At 40.4% G+C, this 17,069-nt stretch overlaps 1 protein-coding gene across 1 annotated transcript; it reads right to left on the bottom strand.

The window, feature by feature from the left end:
• Positions 1 to 533: 533 nt before the first annotated feature.
• Positions 534 to 12,889, bottom strand: cyp2r1 (cytochrome P450, family 2, subfamily R, polypeptide 1). The gene is given in 4 exon segments (XM_080190158.1): positions 534 to 709; positions 3,034 to 3,363; positions 4,912 to 5,134; positions 12,803 to 12,889. Coding segments are annotated over 4 exon segments (816 nt in total).
• Positions 12,890 to 17,069: the final 4,180 nt, after the last annotated feature.

Here is a 17,069-nt window from a genome sequence, read left to right as displayed (position 1 = left end):
CTTAAGGGGAAAATGTATTAGATCAAAACCCCTCTATTAATGAGGATAAATTATTTGCGCTGGCAGGAGAATTGGAAACTAGAGATTTAAGATAGCTGGCAAAAGAACCAAGGGGGAAATAGGCAAATAGGTATAGTTTGGAATGCATTGCCTGAAGGGTGGTGGAAGCAGATTTAATAGTAACTTTCAAAAGGTAATTGTCTATATACTTGAAAAGGAGAGATTTGCAGGACTATGGGAAAGAGCAGAGGAGTGGATGATTTGTATTGTGTTTCGAAAGTGCTGAGTCAGGCACTATTTGTTAAATGGCCTCATTGTACTCTGCATGATTCTGTTCCCTTAAGGGGAGATATCACACTATCTCAATATAGGGTAAGTTCTATCACAGGATTAAAGCATAGATTCAGAAAAACAAAAGAGAATTCAGCTTCACCAAACATTTAAAACACTAGATTCCATTTTCTCCACCACCACACCATTATGAAACTACTTGTTTTAATATGTGATTATCAAGATCAAAATTCCCTGTATTTTCACCGCCTTTCAGCTGAAATAAGATATGGATGAGGCTGCAATGTCATTCCCAGTTTAGGTTTCAGATTTGGAATAGTTCCTGGTGGAAAATGAAGATGAAACCTTTGCAATAACATGGTAAAAAATAGGAAGAGCTCCATTCTTGCAAGCTGTTCCCCAAGACAATGCCTTCGTCCTGTAATAGAATTAATTGACAATTAGTTAATCAACTTCACGAAAATAAAAACCATCTTACTGTTTAATAATTCTTCTCCCTCCCCAAAGTATTCAAAACTATTTGTCCCCGTGCTGTTCATCCCAATGCTATCAGCAATGATACAAACATAAATTGTATTCTATGGGCGGGATTTTCTGGTCCTTCCCACCAGTGGGATCTTCCAGTTCCCTGCAGTACGATGGGTGAGACATGCAAAACCCCATGGATATTGGCATGACCAGAAGATCTCGCTGGCAGCCAATGGTGAGCTGCTTCCACTGCTAGCAAATCGCACTCTATCGGGTGAATTTTCCCATTCAGCCCGCCACAGGAATTGTAGCAGGCGAGGGGCAGACCATGGAAAAGTCCGTTGATCTTGGGCAGGATTTTCTGAGCCTGGCCGGAAAATTCTGCCCTATGTATGAGATTTGGCTATAAAAATGATAGCAAGGTTAACAGCACTCAATATTTTGTTTTAATGTGGAAACTAGATATCAAATTCTAAAATTGTGAATTTCTAATGTGCAAATCCAGAATGTGTCCCTGCATGAAAATAGTGTGAAATTTCTGTATTCAGGTCATAGAGGCAAACTCAATTTATCTCAAAAAATGAAGTTGTCCTTCCAGTCTATGTATCCTTATAATGGCGTGTCTGCATGTATTTCCTCCAGGTCCTCCGGTTTTTTCCCACAGTCCAAAGATTTGTGGGTTGGTGGATTGATCATGCTAAATTGCCCCTTAGCATCAGGGGAATTAGCAGGATAAATGCTTGGGGCTACGGGGATAGGGCCTGGGTTGAATTGTTGTCAGTGCAGGCTCAATGGCCTTCTTCTGCATTGTAGGGATTCAATGATTTCTATGATAAATCTTAATTATTAACAAACAACCTCTCTGGCACTGTAAATTAAGTTTTGTAGGATTCACAATCCTGTAGCTCTTAATTGTTGTTTGAGATTATTGAAAAACGTATACTTTTACTTTGTGTCTTCTCTCCCAATCTATTTGTGTTTCCCTCTGTTCCACTTGCATGATTCAAAATGTACTATCAGAATTTATAATTCTGACTTACACAACCTGCTTTTGATCTGTGTTACTCATTAACAGTTCTTCAATTTGAGTGGTTATGGAGATACACGATTGCTTTCACTGTTCTCCAGGCTTCGGTCACCCTGTAGACGGTGCTACGTGACATAAGTGTTCCACTGATTGCAACTTACCTTACAAAATCCTATAGGAAGACTCTGGGAAAATATAAATCTAACAAACAACTCATAACACTGTCTACCCCATTGTGTTAAAATGCTCGGGTGCATGCAAATGATCACTTATGAACGTGATTAGGCTGTAAATTGGATATTAGGATACTATGAGAACATCACCCAATTCATAACCAGGGAAAACTAAAAACACTGCACATTTTTTAAAAGCCAGTTTGTTCCCCGTGACAGCTCGTACCTCATCATAGAATCCCTACAGTGCAGAAAGAGGCCGTGCGGCGCATCGAGTTTGCACTGACAACAATCCTACAATCGACCCTAACCTCATAACCCCACACCTTTACCCTGCTAATTCCCCTGACACTAAGGGGCAATTTAGCATGGCTAATCAACCTAACCTACATATGTTTGGAGTGTGGGAGGAAACCAGAGCACCCAGAAGAAACCCACACAGACATGGGGAGAACTTGCAAACTCCACACAGTCACCCAAGGCTGGAAATGAACCAGGGTTCCTGGGGCTGCGAGGCAGCAGTGCTAACCACTGTGCTACCGTATCATGCTAAATGAGATATCATTTTGCAGAAGCAAGTAGCCCTCTAGTAACCACCCAAACATATTTTCTGTTGTGTAATCTTGGATAGTAAGCCCCACTCAAAAGTAAACATTGAGCATCCTGTTCTTGTTCTACATCTTTATATATCTACTTTACAATAACGTCCAATTGATGGTTTTCAGGAGCAGGAACTTTGGCTAAATTTTCTCTTAGAAATCGGCTAATATTGAGCTGGAGTGTTTCTGGTTTATATATTTGCTCCTTTTTCCCTTGAATCATTTGGAAAGTTCCAAGATGCGTGTTTCTTCTAGAACCCAGTAAGGCATGCCTCTTTCCATGACACCTTATAATAAATGCTGTACCACCACTAAAGGAATACTCTTATTTTGAAAGCATTCCATAAATTATTTAATATTCACTAATGAAAAAGATTTAAAAAAATTGAAATGATGCCAGAAAAAATTGCTCTAATTCACTCGCACCACTTCCTTATCAAAATGCAACATTGCTTTCACACAACTGATTACTTACCAATAGAAAATGGAACAAAAGCTTCCCTCTTTGCAAATTGATTGTTGTTGTCCAGAAATCGCTCAGGACAAAATATGTCAGGAGTGCTCCAATATTTCTCATCAAAGTGCACAGAGTAAAGGTTTGTTATAACTGTTGTTCCCTTTGGAATGGCATAGCCACGAACGACAGTATTCTTGGCAGTTGCATGGAAAATACCGAGTGGTGCTATGTTGCAAAATCTAAGAACTTCATGCAGAACTGCCTCTGTGTAAGGCATCTCTGGCCTGTTTTCCAGAGAGGGTATTTGATTTTTTCCCACAACAGTATCAATTTCTTGATGTACTTTCTCTGTAAAGAGAACAAATAAAAATCTTAGTGAGCTCTTGCACAATACATTTGAGAAAGTACACTTACCGAGGAGCACTATCGTTTACATTACAATTCTAGAGAGGGAATAGATAAGAAAGTACTAATCTGATTGAGGTGTTCAAATGTCTTCTAAATCTTCTAGATGAAAACCTTGAGTAGCTTTTCAGTTGTTTAAGCTGTCTGGAAAACTAGTGATGACATGAAGATATCAAGGAAATCCAATAAGTTGGAATGCTTTCTGCTGGTTATACATTTTGAAAAATGTAAAATGCTTAAAAGCAGGGACAGTTTGGTTGTGCTAACAGAGCTAGTGCTTTTAATATGTTGATGAGTTTAGCAAGACTGCACACAGATGTTTACCTAAGGCAAGCTGCTCACAATGGGGAATGGAACATAATGGGTTTAAGTAAGGTGTTAGAGGAGACCAGGTGTGAACTTTACCTTGACATTTTAAAACACAGACTCACAAAATGAAGGTAATTAAATTAGTCTTGAACATTGTTTTCTGGATTTAAAAACTTCCCTCACGTTACATAAAATTGAAAAATACAGTTGAGGGAAGTAGTTTCAAATTTCCAAATCCAGGGATTTGGAATAACCTGGCATTTACCATCAGCCATGTTCTTAACAAAGCCGTGATGGACTGCACAGAGGCACTGTAGTTAACACAGCGCCAGAGACCTAGGCTTAATTCCTGGCTTGGGTCACTGTCTGTGTGCACTCTGCACATTCTCTCCATGACTGTGTGGGTTTCCTCCGGGTGCTCTGATTTCCTTCCACAGTCTGAAAGACGTGATGGTTAGATGCATTGGCCATGCTAAATTCTCCCTCAGTGTACCTGAACATGTGCCGGAGTGTGACGACTAGGGGATTTTCACAGTAACTTCATTGCAGTGTTAATGTAAGCCTACTTGTGATTAATAAATAAACTTAAAGTTTCCTTGTATTCCTTTCTTCTTAATATTAATCCTGTTTAATACTACAATAAATAAATGAATTATTGATACGACATATTTTTCATTTCCAATGGGCACTTATATAAATGGTGTGGACCTCAAGAATTCACTATTGTTCTCATGAATAAATATTTCTATGCATTCAGTAATTTATAATGACTTTTCATACACTGGCAAAAGTAAGCCTGCAAGATGAAATTTGCCTTTCAAAGCAGAACAAGCCAACCGCACTGAACAAATTATGACTTTTTTTTAATAGAACTGAATGGCAAGAGTTACTCGAATAACAACTGTATGTTGCCAATGAATTCAAGTAAGTTTTGATATTTAATCGTTCAAATTGAGGTTGGGTTAAAGTTTTCCTATAAGAACTGAAGTCAGAAATTCAGCAATATGCATGACTCTCAACTTCCCTCAGGCAACTAGGGATGGGCAATAAATGCTGGCCAGCCAACGATGCCCATGTCCCCTGAATGAATGAAAAAAAGGTTGAAATTATCATTTGGAACTGTGATTAGAACTGTAATTAAATACTGTTATCACCTCATAATATGTGAAATGTTTCTCTCACCTTGAATATTTGGATACAGTGCCATGTACAAGATGGCCCATCTAAGTGCATTAGTTGTCGTCTCAGTTCCAGCTATAATAAGTTCCCCAACAGTAAAAATTAAGTTTTCTGTGGACAAGGAAGATTCAGGGTCATTAATGTTCTTTTCCAATTCATCCAAATATGAGTCAATAAGATGCCGTGGTTTCTGTGATGTTCTATTTTGTGAAAACCTTTGTATAATCTTCTGCAGAAAGTCATACACTTTTGCTGCATTTTTAAACAAACGCTGATGTTTTCCAAAAGGCAGGATCCCAATCCAAGGGAAAGCATTGTACAAGAATGCCCATACACTGGCTGCCAATTCAATATTTTCACTAAATATCTCAATCATATGCTGAAACTCTGTATCATCGTATGTGAAACGCTCTCCAAAAATAATCAGGTTTGTAATGTTGGAAACTGCGTTAGTTACAAGGCACTTGGCATCAAATGGCTTTCCTTTGTATGAGTCAATGGCATCTAAAAAAAACATACATTCCTCGGATATTTTGTTTTCAAAGCCCTTTTGACCTGGTCCAAAGCAGCGAAAACTGTTGACTGCAATCTTTCGATGGTCAGTCCAATTACGTCCGTATTTGGAGTTCAAAAGCCCTAGAAATAGGCAAATCAAAAAAAAACTTTTCAGTACCATCAATTCAACCTACACAAGTTATCAAAATTAGGATTGGACTCAGACATGACTTAATTGATTAGCATGTTCAACCTCTTTTCTAATGTTACATCCCACTCTTGGACAGACTCACCAAAAGTGGCAGCATTGAGATATATATTCAGCAACGATGGCCCTGGGAATCCCCACCATTGATTCCAGACCCCATGAGGTGTCACAGTATTAAGTGAAACATAAGCATGGAAACTTCCTGCTGACCATCACCCACTGCCGTCCCTCAACTGATGAATCACAACAGTATCAAGGGCACAGAATATGCTGTGGGTGGGGGACTTCAATGTCCATAGCCAATAGTAGCTTGGTAGCACTGCTACTGACTGAGTTGGCCGAGTCCTGAAGGACATACCTGACAGACTGCTCCTGCACTAGGTTCACCATATCTTTACCTATCTACCTGCCACATGTCCATCTGCCCATGATAATATTGATAGGCGTGACCATTGCATGATGCTTATGGAGGCAAAGTCCCATCTGCACACTAAGGGTATTTTTGATTATGTTGTGTGGCATTACCACTCTGCTAAATGGGATTGATCCAGGACAGATCTAGCCACTCATAACTGGGTAATCACAAGGAATTGAAAGCCACCAGCAACAACAAATTTGTATTCAACCACAATATGTAACTTTGTGACACAACATATATCTCACTGTAATATTGCCAAGAAGTGAGGGAATCAACCCTTGCTCAGAGAGCAAGGCAGGAATAGCACCAGGTATATTTAAAGATGCATTGGTAACCTACTGAAGTTACAATACAGCACTACTTGCCTGCCGGACAGCAGCAACAGTATGCCATAAACAGAACTGAGTTACTCCACAACCAATGGATTAGGTCAAAGCTCAGATGGCCCGCCACATCCAGTCAACAATGAGAAGGCTCCACAAACAACCCCAACCTCATTGATGGCAGAGCTCAGCACATTAGTGTAAAAGATAAGCCTGTTGGAGGTCAATCATCAGCCTCAAGACTTTGCTGCAAGAATCTCTCAGCATAGTGCCCGAGACTGAATCATCTTCAACTTTTTAAAAGATTATTTATTAGTGTCACAAGTAAGGCTTACATTAACATTACAATCAGGTTACTGTGAAATTCCCCTAATCACCACAGTCCAGTGCCTGTTCGAGTCAATGCATCTAACCAGCACATCTTTCAGAATGTGGGAGGAAACTCACACAGACACGGAGAGAATGTGCAAACTCCACACAGACAATGATCCAAGCCAGGAATCGACCCCGGTCCCCGGCACTGTGAAGCAGCAGTGCTAACCACTGTGCTACCGTGCTTCATCAATAACCTTCCCTCCAACATAAGATCAAAATTTGGGATGTTTGCTGATGATTGCATGATGTTCAGTACCATTTGTAACTCCTCAGATACTGAAGCAATCAATGCATTCATACAGCAAGATCTGGACAATTTTCAGGCTTGGGCTGATAACTGATAAACTACATTTGCATTGTACATGCATCAGGCAATGACCATTTCCAACATGAGAGTATCTAACTATTTCCCCTCAATGTTGAAAGGCATTTCCATCACTGAATTCCCCATTGTCACCATCCTGGAGTTTCGATCAGAAACATAACCGGGTCTGTGATTTGCAGTGACAAAACTTTGAAGTCTTGTGAACTGTGAGGAGGAAAGAAGAAATAGATCGGTGGAATTGACACACGTATCAGATGAAACTTGATGCAGAGGAGTGTGAAGTAATACAAAGAGGTAAGGCAATATGAAATAAAGCGGGTGCAGAATCAGACAGACCTAGGATGGTTATATGCACAGATCACTGAACATGGCAGTGCAGGTAGAAAAAGCAATTATTAAGGCATATAGCTCCCTAGAATTTATAAATAGAGGTATAGGATACAAAAGCAAGCAACTTATAATGAACATTTTGAAAAAAACACTGGTTCACCCTCAGCTAGAGTAACAGAAGGAAGGACTTTTTTATACAGCAAGTGGTTAGGATCTGGAACATCATCCCTAAGAGAATGATAGAGACAGATTCAATCTTGGCTTTCAATGGGGAATTGGTTAAGCACTTGAAGAGAAATGATCTGCAAGACTACAGGGAAAAGGCAGAGGGTTTTACATCCGCCTCTCATCAACCACTGTTATCATCAGCAAACCTGGAAACATTACTCTGGGTATTCTCACTTAAGTCATCAAGATAGATTATAAATGGCTTAGGTCCGAGCATGAATCCTTGAACTCCCAACACGAAAATTATCCTTTTATTTCTGCTCTGTCTTCTGCACGTTTACCAACTAACTTAATGTCAAACAAGCAGTTTAACAGAATGGAAGATATCAAATGGTCAACAGAAGGGACGGAGACTTAGAACTGGATGTTGTCAATGTGCACGTGAAAGCTAACCATGCACTTATGGATGACCTCGCCAAGGGCCAGTTATTGGGTAGGAAAGAGCAGAAGATCAAGGATCAATCTGGGATTCCCTTAACACTGACAGCAAAAAGGAACTGCCAAACTGATTGGCCTGTAGCACTTGGGGCAGGCAGGGTGTGGCAGGGGATTTCCTTCCCTGGACTCCTTGATCCTGGGGAAAGTCCTCTACTGTCCACCTAAGTGCCACATTGGCAGTTCATACCAGTGGGCCTTCCCCAAATGAGGCAATATGACGCTCCAGTCAAGAACTAAGTCCCCATCACCTGGATTAAATTCCACCCCAAGAATGAAGGAGGAGGGGCTTGCAAAAATGGTCAAGACACTGAAAAGGAGACTGGAACAGTCTGCATTGCTCAATGTGATCTGCGGCAATAACCAGCTTCGGAATAATGAACTACTCTAGTTCTTGATCTGGACAAGAAAAATTTGACCATTGGTGACAAGAGAGGAGCTAATATCCAAAATCTGATAGCCAAATATATAATTGCACTGCTGAACACTTCTGTTCATTCTGCAAGCATAACTTTGGGATTCAGACTGCTTGTCATTTTAATTCACTGCCCACTTCACTCTGTCAATGGTCTCCCAAACTGTTCCATTGAAGCTCAACAGAAGCTTGACTAATAGCACTTCATATTTCAAGTAAGTACTTCACAACCTTCCAGACTTAACAAAAAGTTAACAATTTTGGATCTCAGCCTCTACTGCCACTTTCTCAAACAAGGACTTGGGATATGATTCTACTGTTGCCATTTACACTTTCTCTCGATCCATCTTCTCTCTTTACTTGGCCCATTATCGCTCCTTTAGGCATTGCATCAATATTTCGTTATCATTTAATTATTCCTACCTTCCATCCTACCTTTTCTGCTTCTTACTTATCCCTCCCCCTGCCAGCTTCACCCTTGCATTTAAAACCTGCAGCTTCGATAACTTTAAAGGTTTCAACAAACCTTTACTGAAATGTTGGGCTGTAACATCCTCAGAGTGGCAATTGGTGATGACGAGCATTCCATACGAACAAACCTGCACTTAAATTCTAAAGCCTCTATCTTGCCTAAGCTCCCTGACTTAGACAACGTAGCGCATCCCCGACTCCAACAACAAAGTGTATAAGCAGCAGATCGAAGGGGGACACAACCCGTTTTATGGCACAAGCGGCAGTGCAGCATGTGAATTTAAAGATCCCCTTGACCTGAGAGATGATGGGGTGGGGAGATCTGGACATTGGTCATGAGGGGAGGATGCGATCGGGTCGAATGGGGCGGGGGGGCGGGGTGGGCACGGATATCAGTCATTCGGGTTGAGTGGGTTGGTCAGGCTGATGGGGGTTTGGCTGGGGGAAGGACGGGAGTGGAGGCGTAATCTCATTTGGGTGGAGAACGTGGTGGTGTGGAGTGCTTAGTTGGAGGAGGTGTGAGGGGTCCCCTGGAGGATCGGGGGTCTCCTGTGCTAAGTTCAGTTTGGGTCTTGAATAGTTAGTGAAGTTAGAAGTGCTTTTTGCCCTTTTAATTTTTTCCGAGTAACTATGACTGTAAAACTGGCAGAACCATCCTACGTTAGTGATTCAGCCCAGCACAATTATCCAAAGTTAGCACTTTCTGAATTGTTCAGTGATTAGGAATGATATCGTTTCCAAAGAAAATTTTTGCTCTGTTAGTCAAGATGATAGAAAAAACTGCAATTTGATTTACATCAGAGACTTCCAAGGCTGCAAACTGAGCTGATCCTTACAGCACAAAAATAATTATTCAGGATAATTCAATATATGTAATTTAAAAAAATAGTTTTAATCAATACAATCATGTTCTACAGAAGCAGTCATCAAACTCGCTGCGAGTGGTGCAGTGCATTGTAATTCTAAGAATGCACCAGTAGAGGGGGCTAAACTCAAAGAATTTCTATGAACTCTGTATTTAATATAGGTTTTCCTCTTAAATACATGCTTACAAAGGAAAATTGCCTGAGAGATATTTCCAACAGCAATTAAGCAAAGTGAAGGCTGAATAAATAATATTTAAGCAACATACTCAATCATGGGACGGCACGGTGGCACAGTGGTTAGCACAGGTGCCTCACAACGTCAGGGACCTTGGTTCAATTCCGGTCTCTGGTCACCATCTGTGTGGAGTTTGCACATTCTCCCTGTGTCTGCGTGGGTTTCCTCCGGATGCTTCAGTTTTCTTCCACAGTCTATTAAAATATGGGTTGGGTGGATTCGCCATGCTAAATTGCCCCTTAGTTTCAGAGGGATTAGCAGGGTAAATATGTGGATTTACTGCCATAGGATCTGGGTGGGGTTGTTTTGGTTCAGGCTTGATGGGCCGAATGGCCTCCTTCTGCACTGTAGGGATTCTATGTTCATTCTATGTGGGCACAACACATGTTGAAATGTTAATGATCAATGTGTTATATTGTGGCAAAATGCAAACTTATTTTACAGCTAGCTGCAATTTCTATACAGCTAAATAAGACACACCCATATCAGTGTAGGCAAATATCAGAGGGAACAAAAGAACATATTAAAGTTTGTAGTTTCAGCCATACTTGTGATGCTGACAATAACTTATTTAAAAATACTAATTGATTATAACATTTTTAAAAGAAAGGGGTAAGTGGATTTTGCAACGTGCATTCACTAATTTTCAGTCAGCAATGAACTCATTGCTAGACTTCACATGTAAGTACTATACTGCCCTGCAAATGGCAAAATCATCTCCCCAAATTGTTTTTTTTCGAAAACAAAAAGCTATGACTACAATCCAATCAGAGATCATTGATGTTTAAAGAAGAAATCCAAAAACCAACAGAGCTACACCACAAGAATTCAAGATTTTAAACAAGAACAAACTTTAATATATATCAAAAAGAAATTAAACAAAGCAAGCACCACAAACTTAACACTCATGCTATAAAGTCAGTTCTATTTTTTACTGCTTCCCTTATCTTAGGAAATCTTGAAGGCTCATTCCCTTTTCCTGGGACCAGTCCAAAGATATGTCACAGTCCTCTGGAATTTACTTTGACTCTCCTTTCATCCAGCTACTCCTTAATGTACAACTCTCAATTTTTATTGAAAGACCTGGCAGTGGACACTTCAACTTCTTCTCCTGGTTTTGAAAATATATAGACTGTTTATTTATAACAGGCTTTTACAGCTTTTGTGCATGTCTTTCCAAGCTAACTATTTAAGCTGCCTGATTTCTGCTACAAGACTCAATGAGGACCACTGTAGATTTCTTCCAGTAGCCGTAAGCAGGAACAAATCTTGCAGCTGTCTTTTTCTCATGAAACACAAATTGAAATGCTTACTTCTGTCAATGAACACACAGAAAATGAAACAAATTAACTTTCCATTCCACCCCACCCTCTCCATATCCCATCTCCACATGCTTTGTTTGGTATGATTCAAACAAAAATGCAAACAATTTATTTTACCTTCAACGTAACTCTGGTTCTGCCACCCATATGAATATATAGCTAATTGATGTAACTGCCATCTCTCCCGACTTCCTGGCTTCATTACAAGCTTAGAGATAGAGTCATAAAGTCATAGAGGTTTACAGCATGGAAACATGTCCTTCAGTCCATACTGCCCTTTTTTAACAAATAAACTAGTCCCAAGTTCCCACATTTGGCTCATATCCTTCGATAGCCATCTTGCCCATGTAACTGTCTAAATGCTTTTTAAAAGACAAAATTGTACCCGTCTCTTCTGCTACCTTTGGCAGCTTATTCCAGACACTCACCATCCTCTGTATGAAAGAATTGCCCCTCTGGACCCTTTTGTATCTCTTCCCTCTGACCTTAAACATATGCCCTCCAGCTTTAGTCTCCCCTTCCTTTGGGAAAAGATGTTGACTATCTAGCTGATCTATGCCCCTTATTATTTTATAGGCCTCTATAAGATCACCCCTAAGCCTCCTACACTCCAGAGGAAAATGTCCCAGTCTATCCAGCCTCTCCTTTTAACTCAAACCATCAAGTCCCGGTACCGTTCTAGTAAATCTTTACTGCACTCTATCTAGTCTAATAATATTCTTTCGTAATAGATTGACCAGAACTGTGTACAGTATTCCAAGTGTGACCAATGTCTTGTACAACTTCAACAAGATGTTCCAACTCCTGTATTCAATGTTCTGACCAATAAAAGCAAGCATGTGGAATGCCTTCTTCACCACTCTGTCCACCTGTGACTCCACTTTCAAGGAGCTATGAATCTGTACCCTGAGATCTCTTTGTTCTATAACTCTCCCCAACCATTAACTGAATACGTCCTGCACAGATTCGATCTATCAAAATGCATCACCTCGCATTTATCTAAAAACTCCATCTGCCATTTGTCAGCCCACTAGCTAATTGATCAAGATCCCATTGCAATCCTAGATGACCTTCTTCACTGTCCATTCATTATTGAAATTATTTCACTATCAACTCTGAGCTTGCAAGACAAACACAAGCTATTTTTTAAGTGTAATAAAGCCAGGCTTGTTTAAGTTGCAGTTACATCAGAGTTTTATACATATCAATTTCTCAACTATATGGTTCCATTTACTACAGTTGAAACAGCAATTCCTAAAAATAAAAGTTATATTCTAAAACATATGACTTACAATCAGATATTCACAGCACTGTGCATTCCTAAACATGTTGCTTTCATTGTGTTATTCCTATGAATGGACTCTCTTTTCTTGTGGCTTTGAAATCTAAAAGTAAAGGGCTACAAAAGATATATCCAACTATAATGTATGGTGAATGGTATTTATCACATTGGGTTACCTCCCATGTTTGTCAGCTTTTTGAAGAGAGGTAGAGATGGCCTATCTGCAAAAATATCACTCTGGCGAACAAGGCATTCTTTGATTGCATCGTACCCATTAACGATAACAGTTGATATACCACCAAGATCAAGGCTGTAAATCTGTTAAACAAAAAAGTGACATTTAACAATGAAATTGAGATACCAGTAAAGAATTCCACCACAAAATACAATATATATGGAATAACTAAATTGAAATGTCTGGATTTTTTTTCAATGGGCAGACACAATCATTATCTGCTTATCCACTATATAATTAAGTACTTGGACTATTCCACAAGCTGATCACCAAATATTTTGTAATTTTGCTCAGCAGTCAAAAATTTAGTACTCCCCAAGTAACCTGACATCAATAATATAAGGCTACTTACAAACCATGAAAGTTTGACATCTCTTCTTCAGAAAATGAAATGTCTGTGTTCCTTATAATTTGAGATATTGTATATTCATCAAGGCAAGGGATGTGAAAGCTGGGGAATTAATACTCTGCTGTGGGCACCCAGGTTCTGTATAGCAGATACAGATGCATGCTTGTTTTAACTTCAGCAACAAATCCTGATGCATTTGATAGGATCTATCCTCAGGAAAACAACAACACTGTATTCATTGCTCATGATGTAGTCTCCTCTATGCTGGAGAGACCAAATGTAGATGGGGTGACTGTCTTGTGGAACAAGTCTGTTTGAAATTTATATTTGAAATTTTCAAGTGCAATTTCAAACTTCCAGCCATCTGCCAATTTAATTCTGCATCTTGCTCCCTCTCTTTGTCCTGCTGAAGTATTCCAATGAAGCTCTCCACAAGCTTGAAGAACAGCAACTCATCTTTTCAACGGCCCCTTTACACCATTCCAGACATATTGTTGAATTCAACAGTTTTAGCTGGTGACTGCTGCTTCCATCCGATTTCATCTTTGTTTGCTGGTTTGATTGTCTCTCCTGTTTCAGTTTCCTATTTTCTCTTTGCTTTAGGGCAGCAGTTATTTGGGATCTTGCCATTCACACCTTCTCTAAAGTTTTATACTTGTCTCATTGACCATACACTACAATCCTGTGTCATTAAAACTCTCCTGTTCTCCACCCAATCACAGAGCTTCCTTCTTGTTTTCCCCCACCCTTCATCTGCACAAGATCTGTTATCTTTCAAACCTTTCCAATTCTGGTGAACAATCATTGATCTGAAAAGTTAATCTCTCTCTCCCTCCACCAATGCTGCCAGACACTGAGTATTTCCTGCATGGTGGCATAGTGGTGATGCTGTGGGGACAGTATGTTCCCACCAAGGCAGCTGGTAGAATTTAAATTCAGTACACAAATCTGGAATTCAAAGCTATCCTCAGGAATGGTGACCATCAAATCATCATTGATTCTCATAAAAATCCATTTGGATCACTAATATTTGTTAGGGAAGAAGATCTGCTGTCCTTACCTCATCCAGCATATATGTGGCTACAGACCTACAGCGATGCGGTTGACTCTTAAGTGCCCTCTGCAATGGCCTAGCAAACCACGCAGTTCAAGGGGTTGATTAGGGATGTGCAACAAATGCTGACCTTGCCACTGATGCCCATAGCCCATGAAAGAATGCATATCTATAAATTTAATTTCATGTTGGTTTTGGATTTACTTCATCTGCAGCATTTTGTTTTTATCAAAGTCAAGGTGTTTGACTAACTTGATTTGAATAAGGGAAAGATTAATAAGGCTAGTATGGTTAATGTTGTGTACATGGACTTCTACAAGATGTTTGACAAAGTACCACATAATAGACTTATGGATCGTCCCATTGACACTGTGGAGAAGCTTATGTGCTTTATGATCCCTTGAGAGATGCCATCGGGAGAACAGTGTTCCTGGTAGGACGACCCATGGTGGCAAAGTTGGGATGAAGTACCAGACAAAGTGTGGTCCAAAAAGCCTTCAAATTAAAGAGGTACAAGGAAGCCTGTGCACCTCACTGGCTGCAAACGTTGACAAAGGCTACAGTGACAAGGAGTTTATGGTCATTGTAGCTCGACTCATCATCAAAATGGGACCAGCAACCAGTCAAGATCATGTGGACAATGCTGGCACCCTACGGTTTCCACATTAAACAAAGTCACAGGCGTTTCCAAAGGTCCATTTGCCGAGTCCCATGGCGATGAAGAATTGGCAATGGTGACAGGGCTGTGAACCTGGGAATCACCAGTCAAGAATCTACACTCAGGCGACACGTGTGTGAAGGTTTTTAGACACCAGTTTTGGGCACAGAAGTGTCTTTGGGCAGCATCACCCACTTTGTTGCACTTTGTCAAATATGTACACAACATTAACCATACTAGCCTTATTAATCTTTCCCTTCTTCAAATCAAGTTAGTCAAACATCTTGCCTTTAACTGAGCAGTCTTCTTCAGGATGGCCTTTGCTCACCCCAGAATGGAGGGAGGTAGAAAAGATGCTGTACAAATTACTGTTGTTTCTCCTGGCTAGGGAACCACATCTCGTGGAATCATCGCCTTTGCAGCCAAAGAAAGAAAACTTTGATGTTATTATGTTAGAACACTCACGAGGTGTTGTGTTAGAACACTCATGGATTATCTCGGCAATTGTACAAATGAACACCTGCAGTTGTACCATGGGAGCTATCAAGACTCCAAATTGACTTTGCTGTTCTCAGTGAGACGCATCTCTCTGGTGAGGCCACCTGAAGGAAAAAGGTTGGGGGGGTGGATACAGCTTCAACAGGAAAAGAAGAGAATTCACAGTGGCCTGTGCATCCACAGAGTTTGTTTAACTAGCTGGAATAGGATCCTTGTTGGACAAGTGAAAGACATCATCCACAGCTCAGCTATAACCAATATGCCACCATCATTAGCAGAACCTCAACTCTGACGAAGATTTTAAGGGAAAGTTCTATTCTGACCCCCATGAAGTTCTCACTGCTACTCCAAAAGAAGAAAAGATCATCCCTCTGGGAGACTTTAATGCCAGGATTGGTCATGATTGTGATATCTGGATGGAACCATTGGGAAAAACTGGATGGGAAAACCCAATGCAGTCAGTACTCCTGCTGGCAAAGTGTGTTCATTATGTCTTTATTATAACAAACACCACCTTCAACCAGAAGGACAATTCCAAAATGACATGGAGGCACCCTAGCTCAAAGCACTGACACTTTCTGGAACATATCATTGTTTATGAGGAGTTGGTAGCACAGTGGTAATGTCACTGGACGAGTAATCCAGAGACACCAAGTGAATGCTCTGCTGATATGGGTTCAATCTCACCATAGTAGCTGGTAAAATTTAAATTCAAATAATAAATCTGGAATTGAAAGCTAGCCTCAGTAATGACTACATTGACAACTATCATCGATTATGGTAAAAACCCATCTGGTTCACTAATATCCTTTAGGGAAGGGAATCTGCCATTCAGCAATTTGGTTGACCCTCCTAATGACCTAGCAAGCTATTCAGGTCAAGGGCAAAAGATGCTGGCCTTGTCAGCAACACCCATGTCATCTCATGAAAGAATAAGACAAATTTGGGTCAAAGATCTAAGTGATGTCTGTATCAATTCATGTGGACGACTGATAGACTTGTTTGATCAGTGACGAATGTCCAGATAGCACCGATACATCACTGGCCCAAAAGTTCCAGAGGAATATCAATATCTCAACCCTCAAACCTTCCAACAGAAGAGAGGAATTCCAGATGCAGCTCACAAACCAATCCAGGAAAATCTTCACATATTCAACTCAATTCCCGAACAGTGAGATCAAATAGAATCCCAACAATGCAGAAAAAGGCCATTCAGCCCATTGAATCTGCATTAACTTTCTGAAAGAACATCCCACCCAGGCCATCTCCTCTGCCTTTTCCCTGTAATCCCACACATATATCATGGCCAATCCACCTAACCTATCCATCTTTAGAGTCCTGTGTCTAGACATTGGGTTCAAGCATTGTCGTCGCCAGAACTAGTTCGGCAAAAAGGATGCCGAAATGTGTGACCTTCGAGAAAAAAAACAAGAAACCATCTGGCAGAAAAATCCAATGCCACAAGCCAGTGATGCAGCATTCGATCTTCTCAAGGCTGGCACCCAAAGTCAAGACCGGAAGGTAAAGGATATGGCATCAGAAGAGAAAACCCAAAAGATCCAACAGTATGCTGACCATCACGACATGCAAGAATATCTTGTAGCCACCAAATTCCTGAGCTGTGAACCCACTGATCCAA

This window comes from Carcharhinus amblyrhynchos, chromosome 6, assembly GCF_965287045.1.
Source record: "Carcharhinus amblyrhynchos chromosome 6, sCarAmb.v2.hapA, whole genome shotgun sequence".
NCBI classification, from domain to species: Eukaryota; Metazoa; Chordata; class Chondrichthyes; order Carcharhiniformes; family Carcharhinidae; genus Carcharhinus; species Carcharhinus amblyrhynchos.
Note: the sequence above shows the minus strand (reverse complement) of the source record. Positions and strands in the feature narration are given on the sequence as shown.